At 43.6% G+C, this 15,019-nt stretch overlaps 1 protein-coding gene across 1 annotated transcript in view; it reads left to right on the top strand.

The window, feature by feature from the left end:
• Positions 1–15,019, top strand: part of LOC146833351 (rab11 family-interacting protein 4-like) — a 37,101-nt gene that overhangs the window by 14,425 nt on the left and 7,657 nt on the right. Inside the window, exons 4-5 of the mRNA XM_085601106.1 lie at positions 3,486–3,573; positions 5,089–5,192. Of these exons, the coding sequence (XP_085457232.1) occupies positions 3,486–3,573; positions 5,089–5,192 (192 nt within the window). The remainder of the gene's footprint in view (positions 1–3,485; positions 3,574–5,088; positions 5,193–15,019) is intronic.

The following is a 15,019-nucleotide window of genomic DNA, read 5'->3' as shown; positions in this document are numbered from 1 at the left end:
CTAAGTGTCTATATGAGATGCGAGGGGCAGAAAACTTTCCATGGCAACAGGGCTATGAATTACTTGCAGGAGGACGGAAAGGCCGAGTCCTTTGCTTGTGAGCTTAGAGGAAATGTTTACCTAAATCACCGGCCAGGAATGCATCGGCTGAAGAGCAAAGTAGATAATTCGAAGGTGAAATACAGCTTCTTGGCAGGCAGGCAAAAACTGGCCGAGGCAGGCACCGTTAGCTGCACAGGGAGTAGGACAAAGTTCATGGATACAGATGCGAGCTCAAGCTGAAGCTGTCAGAGACAGAGAGCAGGGGAGGCTTTAAGGACAGGATCGGGCCTACTTGCCTGAACTGTAAAAATGGAGTAACTTAGCCATATAAAGTCGGTGGCCTTTCATACTTAGGAATCGAATATCCAGCCCATTGATGGCGGATCTGACAGAGAACATGTTGACGGTGGACGCACATATGTTTGCGTTTTGGAAACTGGAACTGGAGGGAACATACATGTACTTGTGACATGCACATAGAACCGTTGGGGTCCAAGATAGGGGACATAACTGATCAGGAAAATCCACATTTCCACAATAGTCTGAACTTTTTGAAGTTTTATGTTGTGTTCTGCTTCTGTGGAAGTGTCCAAACCTCTGCTCTACTTTCCTCTTGAAAGCATTCTGTTACAGCAGGAGAACCTCTAAATCTGATACCACCACAACACAGGCCATGGGAGTGACTAGAGTTCACACCTGAATGTCAGCTACAGCGATATGTGCATCAAAGAGTTATCCCAGGGCCCCAGCCATACTCTTTATGATTCTCCTATCAGCCCCATATCCTTACTGAGATAAGCCTGGGCCTCTTCCTTGTGATCTCTCACTGAATACCCTTGGAAGTGTACAGGGGAAGCCTTGGTCTCCCCAGTCTATATTCCACCCAGCTTACAGGAATGCAGCAATACACCATTTGTCTGGGGATGATTACTGTACCTCCTTATGTTTTCTTCATATATGCCTGGGTCTCCCAAAATGGAACCCAGAGTCCTCCATGCAATGTACTATTTGCAGGCACACTTGCACCCAGTGTATGTGTACAGCATACATACACTGTACAGCACTGTATCCTCCATGTACTGACCCACTCATAGGCACACATACATCGAGTACACTCCTTTACCATGCACGCACTTCGCAGCACTGTATCCTTCATGTATAATGATGGTCATAGGCACACTTGCATTAATTCAGTATGCACACGCTGCCTAGTACTGTATCTCTTGTGTATTGTACCACTCCCAGGTATGCATTTACCCAGCATATCCATCCAACATGCACACACTGCAGAGCACTACATGCTTCAGTATAGTACTGCTTTGTTTGGAATGTACCCTTTTCAGGAAACACCAGCACAGATACACCACTTATGCACTGCACACCAAACCGATGTAGGCCAGGGGGTGAGTTAAGCACACATCAGTGGAACTTTAAGATGAGTGAGGCTGTAGGCCTCACTCTAGTGACACAGGTTAAAAAGGACCTGTTCACTCCTTCTGATACCTACACGGTATGCTGTATCCACCAGGCTTGTGCTGCATATCTCCTGGAGAAGTTGGTAGCCTATCACGACAAAGAGGGTAGCACTTTGGGCGCTCTTCCTGTCTCACAAGACTGCAATCCTAGAGATAGGACTATGTCATGGCGCACGCATATGATCCATGTTTACCTATGACAACAAAAATCAACAATAGGGATCCATACATCAGTGCAGTTAGGTACTCAGAGCAGGGGTGCACGCCCATTACTACGCAGAGAACTTTTCCGTCCCAGAAGACCTCCTTTTCTAGGGGCAACTTCACAGCATATATGTTTCAGCTAGGCTTCGCGCACAGACAGATCACTCTGAGATCGCTGCAGAGAAATTGAAAGGATCATGCGAACAATGAACATTACCCCAAGAACAGGGAGAAAACAACAAGCCAACACTGAATAGACAATTAACCTAGATTAGTCCTCTGCTGGTGGATGACTGGATGCTTATGCAAGACAGATTACCATGTAGCAAATTCAGAACACCATTTAAATGCGCCCCCCCAGAAGCGCAGCACGGCGAAAAGGCGATAATACAAGCATTGGCAAACCTAATAGATCTCACTTTTGAGATCTATTGGCTTAGCCAATGGTTTTTAGTGATGCTGTGCACCATGAGTTCTTGCAAACTTTTTCCTAGGGGCCAAAGAGTATTGTCTTTCGTGCGGTCTAGGAGTACATTGATGGCAGTAGGATGAGAATTAAGGAACAGGTGGATTTAAGGTGGATATATGTGGAGTGAAGGATGTACATGGTGTGGACTGTGAGCCGTGCAGTCATTCTGAGGGTTTAATTCCATATCGCCCTTTAAATTATGCCACTCGTCTCTCGAAGAGGCTTCAATACAGCCTAGCACAGTATTGTAAAATCATAGTCATTGTCCCCCTACCACGCCCTGGGGTAAGCCTTCTCAAGTCACTATTGCTACCTTTGACAAGTCAGGTGTGCGAAGGAAGTAAGTTGGGTATTGAATTAGGATGAAATAGAATTTTAGTCCTCATAATCTCCTTATTCCTTTGGTATCTCATCTCAAGACATTAGGAATGCTTAGAAACCGGCTCCATTAGGGAAGCAAGTGCAATGAAAACTCTTTAACGCAGAGCCCTCCACTTTATAGAGAGCTGCACTATAAGTGTTGCTGCTAAAAGGAGCATATTGGGTGGTTCCTCTAACCGTGGTTTGTAGTGTCTGTGCACATACTTCCTTTATTGCTTTTGAGTATATCAATGTGCAGTTTTAGATACTTGTGAAAAGTTCTCTGAATTTGTACTTGCACTGTTTTCAGCCGATCCTATTAAAATCTGTTATAATGTTTTGTGGAGATGGGAATTAGAAATAAAACCATACATATGCTTCTTTGATGAATACTAGCCTTTTTCAGCACTTGTGTGCACATTCAGTACTAAAATCGAAGATGAAAAGTGTGTGCCAGATATGAGCTAATGCTATTTAAATTACAGTAGGCTGCTTCTATCAAGACATGTGTAAAAACAGGATTGTTGAAAAGATGTGTACCAACAAAGGTTCATTCATGAATTGACATTTCACAATTGGCGTGCACCAGTGGTGCTGGAATAATTTTCAGAGTGGGGGTGCTGCCATTAATGTGACCTCACCTCGCTGGGACACTCTTGGGAGTAGCTGTGCATGGTATAAATTAATTAAATCACTATGCCTGATGATTATAGCTTGGATTGCTGAAGTGGCACAACTGTTAGAAGGGAAAGCAGAGTACTGGTCTAACGGAGACACCTGCTGGCCTGGGCTGGGGGTGCTGCTGACGTAACGCAGCCCATGGAAGGGAACCAAATAAACATTACGTATACAGCGACACCTGCTGTTCCTTACTCTAACTGTCCTGGAATTAACCAAATGATGACCCTCTTCCCATCTCTTTCATTCCATTTCAGAGGCCTTGAAAGCTGGCGGAGCTCCTGCGATCTCTCTGGCTTGGATGGTGAGGGGTCCTGCTCTTCCTGCAGCGAGACTAGTGAGAAGGTAAGATTTCTCTGTTCAGTGACATCCTGGCATGTGTATATTGTTGCTCCTCTGCCCCATTCCTCTCAGGAGTGAACTTTTTAAATGTCAGATGAAAACATAAAGGGGATTTTAATTACCAGAATGGTTTCAGCTGTGAAGTTTAAACCCTCAGTCATCAGACACCAGGTTGGTGTTGGAAGTGAGAGTTAAAATGGTCAGCCTCTGGACACTGGTATGGTTTCAGTGGTGGAATTTGAAACCAATTGCCTCCTGACAACAGGATAGTGTCTTTGGAGAGAGATTAACTTGCATGTTACAAAAGGATCAGAAATGAAAGAGCAAATATCCTTTGAAACCAACTAGATCAAGCTAGAAACCGACCCCCAAAAACTATTTGAGCTCATTAAACTTCTATCAAATGGCTTACCCAACTCTTCCTCAGCTAGATGCAGTTTACTACCAAATTGCAAAGTATTTACCTCCTTCATTGGGAAGACCGAAAACATGAGCACTGACTTGGATATGGCATTGAAGCAACATCCGCTCTTGCCTTTCCGGGTCTATTTTGCCATCGTGTCAACTGTGGCACTGCCTCCAAAACAGCTCATGGAACTCATTCAAAATCTTGGAGGAAAATGGCATTCTTTAATTACTAGGAGACTTAAAACCCTCAAACCTCTTCAATGACCCACTACCCCCAACCTCTTCAATGAGCTCATAACATCATACTCTCACTTTGGACAAAGATCGTTAATGCCTCTCAACTCCCAGGCACAATCCCTGATTGACTAAAGTCTGGGCAGATTACCCTATCCTTAGAAAACCAAAGACCGATCACACTGACCTAAATAGCTTCTACCCAGTCTCCAACATTCCAACTCTGGCAAAGCTCCTTGAAAAATATGTACAGGTCCAACTCTGTAACCTTATTGAACAATTCCATCTTCTTGACCAATTTCAATCTGGCTAGCATTGAATCAGCCCTCAAATCTTTCAAGAAAGAAGTCCAACTACTATTTATGAACACATTTCTGTCCTAGACCCAAAGAACTCCTCTCTCCGAGTATATCAAGATTCTTCAACATCACTCATGGCTACTGCTCGCCTGTTATGCTATTGTCTTTTTGACCTATCTGTCTTAGAATTGAGGTGACACCACCCTCATCGGGGAATTGTCTTCTGTACTGTCTTGATTATGACATTAGTGGTTCTATATGTCTTTGCTCCTTGAACATTTGTAGAGCTCTCTGATACCTCCAAGGGTCCTGTTCGCTCTGTATAAAACTTTCAAAATAAAATTATCCTCCAGACTCCAGTATAGTGTCTGTGGTGCAGAGTAAACCAGTTGACCTCCGAATACCCACAGGATCTGGTAGCTCCAGAGGAGTTTATTGCTATCTCAGTGGGTCAGACTGGTTCTCCTGGATCATGTCCGATCCTTTGCATTAGTTCTCCCCATCACCCCCTGTCCGAAAAGTGGGGATTCAAAAGAGAAACTTGTGGGAATGTACTTACGAGTTGTACTGTTTGCAGCTCAGCTTCATGGAAGATCGTCTGTCTGAGATGGAAATTGAGAGTTTGAAGCAGGAAGAGACGGCACGGAGGCAGAGGAACATCAGCAAGAGACTTGTGAAGAGGTGAGAATAAAAAAAACAAAGAAAACTTTCTGTCCTGTGATGTGCAGACTCGTAGCAATAGGCTCAAGAGCCAGGATTAATTTTTAGGTTTGTAGTCTTGCTGCATTCAGCTGTGGTGAAGGGAGAGTTTGTTGGTGATAGAGAAGATCCTTGCCTCTAAGACGAGCAGGCACACTGGTATTGCATGCTGGGATAGTCACACTGTGACCATGTACTCAATGTTATTTTTTATGTACATAGGTGTGCTGACAGAACCTGGATGAAGCCATGCCCCTCTGTGTCCCTTTAGCTTGTCCCTTTGTTTGCCCCACCACTTTGTTATACCCCTCTATCAGGCTTCCTAACCCGTTTGTATCGGCCGACTTTTTAAGCCCTCTAGCCACTTTGTGACTTCCCTTTGAGCCCCATATGCCCCTTACTGTAACACTATCCCTTTGTGCGTCTCCTGTTCCTTTGCACTCTCCTATCGGTAAATGTCTCCATGATCCTTTTTGTCTCCCGTCTCTTTTTTGTCTCCAATGCCTCTTTTTGTCTGCTGACAAATAAAATCATATCTGTGCTTGTGATCTTATCCATATTACAGCAAGCCTCCTGGCACACCACTGGCACCCGGGTCAGGAGTGCTCACAGTTCAAAACACTGTGCTTTGTCCACTAATCTTCTTCTGGTGCTCCATCCTTCACCCATACCAACCTGATAGGAGCTTGAGATCATCCTCTACAAATCTACCAGTGGTTCAAACACACAAACTAAAAAAGAACAAGCACTGCTTACAGGAGTGGCTCCTCAGTTGTAGTGGAGGAACGTCGCCCCACTTCAATTCCCCCTCCCCCCCCCTAAAGCCCCCAAGATTAAAAATAAAATGGTAATTTATTACCATTTTATCTTTCATTCCCTGTTCCGAACAGAGTGTCAGGACGTCGCAGGGGCCGCTGCTGAGTGAGAGCAGGGAAGGGGTGGATTGGCTATGCACTTTTCAAAGTGTGCATGTCCCTTTGGCTGGCCGTCTTGTGACGACTAGCCAGACAAGCGCAATTAGAATCCTCTAACCCAGCTGTCTTAAGACAGCTGGGTTACAGTGATTGCAGGCCTTCAGGGCACTGGAGCGCCTAGTGCGAATGCTCCAGCTATCCTGGTGCTGTTCTCATAGCATGAGAGCAGCTGCAGGATTGGTTAAGGGAGTTCCAGCATCCAGTTCCTGTGGGCATCGGATAAAGAAGAGCTCTAGAGCAGAGGACATCTTAAGGTAAGTCTTTTCAATTTAATTTTGCATGCATGTCTGGCCTCCCACTCCCTAGAAGACACCAGCTGCCACCGATTGGTAAAGCCAATGGTTCTGGCCTTGACAAGCTGTTGGAATAGTTATTTTTAGGTCTCGCCTAGCGATGCGCTGCTTGCTTGGCGAGATCTATTTTCGTCGTTTTTTCTTCTGAAGGGGGCAGGAGATGTGCATGCGTAGGGAGGACAGGAGATGTGCATGCGTACGTGCCTGCCCGGACTCTCGTCTCCCGTCTACTTTTTAGGTCTCGCCTGACCCAGCGCATGCGCTGGTCTGGCGAGACATTTAGCAGGTGGGTTTAGAAAGTGCTACCCACATTTTTGTGCTGGCGACAAGCTACAGTGCACGATGGCGTGCACACGCACAGCTGCTCCTCGCATTCCCCCCCTCCCTTCTCGCCCAGCCATCTGCCTTTCCTGCGCCAGCCTTCAGCACCATACCCCTCCCCCCGCTGCTGCGCGCGTATCCCTAGTGTGCATCATCGTGATCACTTTCGCTTTCAGAGTCATCGCGATGACTTTCACTTTTACGCCGCGCGGCCAATGCTTCCTTAATTTTAATCAGTGCCAAGAATTTGCCTACCCGGCAGAAGGTCTCCATAAAGACAACCACCTGAGCGATAGAAAACTGTAATTTACGACACAATTTACCGACTCATCAAATCTTCTCCGCCCTTGAAGAGGCATGACCTGTCAAAGCACCATCCCGTAAATTTGTCAGCACTTAAACTTTCAATATTGAAGCACCATCAACAATCACCTAAACCATACTTACAAGGACCGGCAGTGAATGCAGCTGGATGTCCGCACCCAGCTGCTAATCTTTTAACACATGTAATTTGTCCTTAAATGTAGCACTTTCGGGGCGCATAACACTCTGACCACATTGACTGAGTTGTCTAGGAGTGTTAATTTGTAAGGTAACCTAGGATTGGTTTGTAAAACTTACATTGCTCATTGGCTATGGAATCCGCACATGTGTTTGTCTACTGCCGAGTCCTTACAGGCGGCGGCCGCAGCTTACGAGGACAAACACATTTCTGCATTAAATCCATTTAGTATGTGCATTATTCGGTGTGTCATTTTCTCACGGCGTAGCTGGCAGTTCTCCTGGTGGCACCTCGCAACGGCTTGTATGGCCACAAATACCATGTCTGCTTTGGGTACACAGAGTGGGCTCAGTTACAATTAATACAGTAATTATGCCAGAGTTAGTAATTAACATAATTGTAGTCAATTACGACAAATACAGTGCAGAGAGAAATAAATGAGGGGAGAAATTAACAAGCTAATTGATTTATCTTGCACGGTGTCGTCGTCCCCCCCCCCCCCTCCCCCCCCCTCCCCCCCCTTCCCCTTCAGTACAACTGGCAGCGGGTTCGCTGGAGCCAATCGAGGGATTGTTTACAAACAAGCCACTTGCTGTGAAGATCGCCTGTATTGCCTTTTATGTATTTTTTTACTTTACCCATCCGAGGTCTGGAATGAAATGCAGACTGCATTTTAAGGGTTGTGTTTTGCCAACGAGCTCTGGATGCCCAATGAACAAAAATCAACTTTTTCATGCTTAGAGAGCAGCCTAGGATGTTCGTGGGCCTTCAGTCGACTGGGTGTTAATGGCTGTATTGAGCGTTTTCTTCTAGCTGCCACTGTTTATTCACAGTTAAAATCACCTAAACCCTAATGTTAATCATTTCGTGTGGTTTTTTTTTTCTGTCCAGACAAGCAATAGGTTTGATTCGAAATCCAAGTGGTAGGAGTCCCTTCTTCCAACAAGCATTGGCTTTGCCAATATGTCTCGCTTTTGGGACCTTGGTTCAACAACATCAACTGTTGCATGGGTAAACACTTATAAGGTACAAAGTTTAGCCATGCAACAGCTGATGTTATTGCACCAAGGACATTGTGCTGTAAAACTAAATACTTAAAAGTCCCAAAAGCGAGACCTATTGGCTATGCCAATGCTTGTTTTATTTGCAGCTCGGTCGCTTTTACTTTAGCAGCTGTGCTTGTTGTTCCTGTTTCAGACCACGTTTCTGGAAACATTTGAATGGTTTAAGCTGAAGATTTTTTTGTGAAATTCTTCAAAGATGCAGCAGTGAAACCGATCCGTATACACAGTGGCATAAAGTAAGAAGTTGATGTCACAGAATGACCTGGTCACACTCTTACAACTCCAGGAGATGATCTGGTCAGGAACTCCAGTTTCGAGTCCCAGCTCAATCCCTTGCAGTACGTGATCTTGGCTAAGCCACTTTCTCCTTCCCCCTCCGGTATTTCTCAGTTTAGGTAAAAAGAACCACCGGATGCGCTCGTATCCAAGGTCTGGATTAGAGAGAGGTTTTCGAAATAGCCAATTACTTATGATGAGTAGAAGTGACAGCACTTTTTGTCACAGGCTTCATCCCTCCCGGAGAATCTTTTATACATCATTAACACAAGAGACGTGCAAGTCTTCCGATGTGAAACTCTCCCGCAGCCGCGAGGCGCTGCACGGAATACAGGCAGGCACTTTTAATGCGCGCTCCCTTCAACCAGAGGACCTTTTTGGTGACTAGGCTGGTGCCCTCGCTCCGTTAAGGAGATCCATGCATGTTTTTTGTAAAAATCTTTCTGTTGAATTTCAAGTCGGGTCATTTAAACACAAATAAATCATACAGTTGTTGCCAGTATAAATGCAAGATAATTTTATAGTAAGCTATAAAAATAATTCTACACGGTTATTAATATGATTCAGCCCACATGTGCAGAATTTTGGTCCGTGTTTTAACTAATGCTACTGATCTATTTAAATAATTATGCACTTTTTAAATACAACTGCAATAAAAAAAAAAATACGAGTTAATAGCATGGCAAGTATTCAGCTCGGAATGGTATTTTGCACTTTATATTGCTGCACCATTCCAAAACGGCCTCACAATGTATCTAAACGAGGCGTCTAGACGCAGCGTGATGTGATGGCCATCAGGGAACGGTTGAATAATGAAATGCATGATGATTTCAAGGTGGCCGCCACCCACCTTCATTGCCTTTCCCAATGCCTGGCGGGTAGTTATGCAAGCATTGGCAAACCCCATACTCGAAAGTGGCGGGCAGCCAGCTTTGTCGTGTTCGGGTTCCAATGGTTGGTGGATAGGAAGGGAATAAACCGTGACACAACTGATAGCAACACAGTGCTGGGGAGTGTGCAAGTGACAGCAGGGAGCAACTGGAAGTGAACAGCAACGAGTTGGGAATAGGTGAGGCAACACAGTGATGGAGACTAACCTGGCCAGCTCTAGAGCGGTGCGACTGGTGCCACCGCACCGGGTACTGACTTCGGTGTGGGGGTCAAGGGGGCACCATGTTTGCACGTTTATTATGGTTTTAAAGCACCTGCTGCAACGTTCCTTGCCTCCAGCAATTTCCAGGCAACAATAAAACTGTCAAGATCACTCCTGTAATAAATGTTCTTCCTGGAGAGAGATCAGAGTTTTGTCTAGTTGAGGTTTTGACTCATGGTAAGGTAGCACAGGGGGTTAATATGTCTGCTGCAGACAAAGTATGCCATGCACAACACAAACGGCATATAATGCAAATAGCTCAGTGGTTACTGCTTTTACAAAGAGACATCCTTTTGTTACTTGCAATTTAGAAGTTAAAATCCGAATATAGAACCATGAGCTATTAACTTTGATCAAAGAACTGCATACACAGCAAAGAATAGATTAGTGCATAGATTAATGTTGCAAAAAAGGTTGATTTGGGTAGAACTCGATTCTTATTATCAAACAGAACCCCCCACTATGGTGTTCCTTTTTAAATTCTTAGTTTGTGCTTCTCTAGACCAAGCACTGTTAAACTATACTGCTTACCAGTATGGATGACGTCACTCCCACACCTTGTAGTCCACTGGCTTATGTAACAATTCCTATACACTCCTCTACAAACATATGATTGATTGTCTCTGTGTAACGTATGTGGGATGCAAAGTGCTCAGACACCCTACACTGGTATGGGTGGTGCTATATAACTAATTAAATGCGTCGGAGAGAGTGTGGTTATGGTGGCTTGAGGGGCACTGTTAAAGGGTGATGGTGAGGGAATCTGTGGTGGTGGTCATTGGGGGCGCCAACAAACATTGTCACACACGGCGTCACCAGCACTAGCTAGATTTAAAAAAACAAGCATTTGCAATGCAATAGGCCTCGCAATTGTGAGTTTGAGCTATTGGCATTGTAAATGGCAATGCCTTTTATTTATGTGTTGGTTTTTAAAACATAAATAAAAGGCATTGTCATTTACAATAGCTTAAACTCTCGCAAATGCGAGACCTATTGCATTGCAAATACTTGTTTTTATTGCAAGCATATACTACAAAAAGAGAAAAAAGGAAATGCACCATCTGAAAGGGAAAAATGTGGTTCTTATTGTTAAGAAGACGTAATTTAAACACACAAGGATGAGAAAAAAATATAAAATAGTAGAAAATGCAAAGAAAAAGTAATGGCAGAGTAAAGTACTGGCCCACCAACCCCAATGCTGAGGTACACTTGTTTGAGGTGGTGTGCACATGATCAGACAAAATGCTGCCACTTACAATGCAAGAGAGCCAATGGCTGCAGTGGGCTGACCCATTTCCCCATACTGTATGCTGTGTTGGGCGGCAGCAAAATGTGAAATATTTGTGCAGACCCAGTGCTTAATTTGAGCCGGTAGTTTCCAGTCCCAGCACCGGCACTTAATCATCAACACCAGCGCTATAGTTTCCCACTCATTTTTGGTAGGAACGGAGATTAAGAGATTTTTCCTGAATCACAGGATGTTGAGCCGATGCTAAGATTCAAACCTGGTTCCCCAGCTCTGAAGTCAGCAGCTCTGGCCATTAGGCCACATCCTCTCCCCACTTCCTAGTTAGTAGTTGGCTGTGCAGACCTATAAATGAAGGGACTGACCCAAACCTCCTCCAAATATGTACATATATGTATGTATTTTTAGGTATGAATTTTTACTTCTGCTAGCAAGCACTCCATGACATGAGATTTTTGCGAAGGATACCTCCTATATCAAACCTATTGACTAGTTGATTATTGTCAACGTATGTACACTATTTGTTTTGTTTATGCAGCTTTTATCTTGTTACCCCTCGATCTGGTCCTCTGTGGCATTCTGAGGTATGTAGAATCTCACAAAAAGTTGTAAGCAATTTAAATATTTGTTGTGGGTGACTACCCACCCACCTCAAAGAAAAATCACAACCCATGTCACGGTGAACCCTCGAAGCAATTAGAAAAACAGAATAAAAATCTAATAAACAAAATGAGGGGAATTGGAGATAATGGTTATTAAAGATTTAAGGGACAATAGCAACAAAAAAAAGCGCAAAGTGCTAATGATAGTGTATGGTCACGGCAGACCTAAACCTAGGTAGAATTTCAGGCTGACCACGATGGAGCATGCAGTGGGTATACCAACCAGGTTCGTCCTGGTCAAAGATTTTGCTGTTTTACCTTTAGCCCTTCAAGCACCAATCCACCCCAATAGTACACTTTAGAGGCACTTGGAGACTGTGTGCCAGGCAGAGGTCAATAGCAGGGTCCGGTCCCTTAGTCACTTGTCAGGTGGGTACTTCCAGGAAAAGGCTTCTTGTAGCTTGTTGTATCCACCGCATCAACTGGAGCTCAGCCTTATGGCCCTTGGAGTCCACTTCTTTGTCCTGGCTAGAAGGAGATTCAGTCCACCTCAGGCCTCTTCTCCAGCATTTTAGGCCTGTTTGCTTTACTGCAAACAGGCCTAAAATGCCATGTGTTCTGGCATTTTGAAGCTGTTGCAATTCTTCGGCCACACTTGGGCTCTGAGGGCTAAGGTGTGTGTGTGTGTGTGTGTGGGGAGTGTACTATGGTAATCCTAGTGTTTTCTCACATCTAACACTGAAATATAGTTTGAGGCAGTCACTATATCCACAACAAACCCAGAGACAGAAGTCTGGTAGTACAAAAGCAGGATCCTTCGGCAACCAGGTAGGAAATCCACAAGAATTATCTTGGTATCCTGTTCTCTCCTTTTTCAAGAGTGCTCAAGTGTTACATCTGGGTCAAAAGACCTGTCATGCACGATTTGGCACTGTAGTGTCAAAAAAAGTATGCCCACAGTCCTCCACCTGGCATATTCTGTGAAATTCAGAGTCCTCTCTGCCCATTCATTCAGGTCAGCTGATTGTTTGCTCCTGGGAAGCATTTCACACCTATTCAAGGCTGGCTGGGCTACTGCTAAAAGCTAATGCAAATTAGCCCCCAGGAACGTTAGGCAGGGAAAAGATAACTCCCTAAAATATACTTTCCCTCAATATTTATTAAAAATCCAACTTCACCATTGAATTGGATTTTTAAAAACTATTAAACTAGGTGAAATATTTTCTAGTTGCCTATTCTCGAGATACAGTATTAGTGTTTAATATTGCTCCCCAGTGTTTTTCAATGTGCCTGCCAGCCTTTATCCAGTGAAAATAGCTTTTGGGCACTCGTCACTGTAAGGACGGGTTTACTTTACATTTCTTTGTCTTGCTTTTAAATACAATGCACCCTGCTTTGTGGGCTACAAGAGGTGACATACTAATATATAAAAGGGATGGTTTTACCGGGCAAAAGGATTAATTTTAGCAAGTTGTGGTGCATGTTTTGCCATGTTATTGTCAATCTACAATGGTAGGCCTAAAGTCATGTTTGCACTGTCACTATGGTAGACGGCACAATAGGTGTTGCAGTCCACTAGTGGCATTTACATTTCAGGCCCCGGACACTTTTTTGTTCCATCCGCTAGGGAAATTTAAATATTACAATCCGGAGTAAGCCAATTCAACCAGGTTTAAAGGGGGTCACAGACACTTTACTACTGGTTACAAGGGGCAACGTGCACAGACTGCTAAAGCTGGCAAAAATATAGGATCCAGCAGCAGCTGAAAAATCTGAGATGACCATGCAGAAAAAGCAGATTTCCTACATAGGCACTAGGCCTACTCACACAAGTGAGGTACCATTTTTCTCGGAAGACTTTGGGGAATGAGGGGTGGGTAGAAGTCACTTTGAAAAATGTCCTATAATTCTCATGCTAGAATGGGTGCTCACAATTTCAGAAATGTGCTAATAGCTACTGTTTCCAAACTCTATATTTTGTTTCAATTTCAGAAATACATAGGTGTCTTTCATCCTGATATTTCACTATATATATTTTCCCAAATTAATTGCTATATACCCGGTACATAATACAAAAACATTGCAAGACGCTGCTCAGTTATTCGCTCTGGGTTCGTCGGGTTCTTGGTGAACTTACAAGTCCTAGCAGCGAAGAGGTTAACAAAGATGCCTTAAATAAATCAAACCTCGGTGCCCCAGCCTGTTTTATCTTAAACGAAGCAAACAGTCCCCTGCTCCACTCTGAGACAGAAGGCACAGGAATACTTTTGTAATGGAAGCGAGTTCAAGCTGTGCCAGTGCAGGGACTCTGGAGCGGTTCAATGGGCCACATGTTTCATTTTAAAGGTCTGCTGCTATGTTCTTAAATAATGTGTAGATGCTGAACTTATAAGCTACCAGCAGCTACTGACAAACCATGGACGAATGGGCTTGGTCAAATTTAATACAGAGACAAAACAAAATCAGTGAAGAACTAAAGTTCACCGGACATGTATCTGTGCATTTCCATGTGTAAATGGATCTAGATATATGCTCACAACGATATATATATATATATATATATATATATATATATATATATATATATATATATATATATATATATATTTATATAAGCACACACAAATATACGTGTGGACGTATATTTTCAATTTCCTTTTTTAACAACAAGGGAAGACCTACTTCATGTAAGCAGCAAAGTAAAACTAAGTTCTTGTGTTGCTTTTTTATAGCACTTCAGTGGAAACTGCTTTTGGTAAACTTTGGCACAATGGGATGTTGAACACATTCATTTGGGCCTATACCCGTATAAACAAAGATTTAATTTGCAAGTAAAGTTGTTTCACAGAATGACCTCTATTTGCATTTTTAGACTAATAGCTCCATTCGCATTTCCGTCTGAAACTAGCGTTGCCCCTTTACAGTTCTTAAACTCAAAACAGCTGACACAAGTTAAGATGGCCTGCACAACTTTAAATAAGGCTGGCAGCAATTGTAGTTCGGCAGTCCCGCATTACTACAGCCCTTTTGAGTGACAAAAGAGAACATAAAGAAAATATGATGTTAAAAAAAAAAAGTAAGATATTCAGGTTGCAGTGATTTCAAAGGACAGGGATAGTGCTGTTTCCCTCAGAGGACACTGTTTATCTCAAATACTTCCTTTACTCCAGTAATAATTGCAGGGCGGCAAATTTTATGTGGAATGCATGCCATATGAATCATATGCACAGAAGCCTCTAGTCATTGCTGATCATGTTCCATAAACTGTTGTGTACACATACAATCAAAGGTATAATAGGGAAGACTTGTTTGTCACTATTCAAACTTCACTCCCGGTAAATACTGCTACATAATGTATGCACAGTATGTGAATCTAGA

Source organism: Triturus cristatus, chromosome 4_2 (genome assembly GCF_964204655.1).
Source record: "Triturus cristatus chromosome 4_2, aTriCri1.1, whole genome shotgun sequence".
Taxonomy (NCBI): Eukaryota; Metazoa; Chordata; class Amphibia; order Caudata; family Salamandridae; genus Triturus; species Triturus cristatus.
The sequence above is the reverse complement of the archived record's forward strand: the minus strand, read 5'-3'. Positions and strand labels throughout refer to the sequence as shown.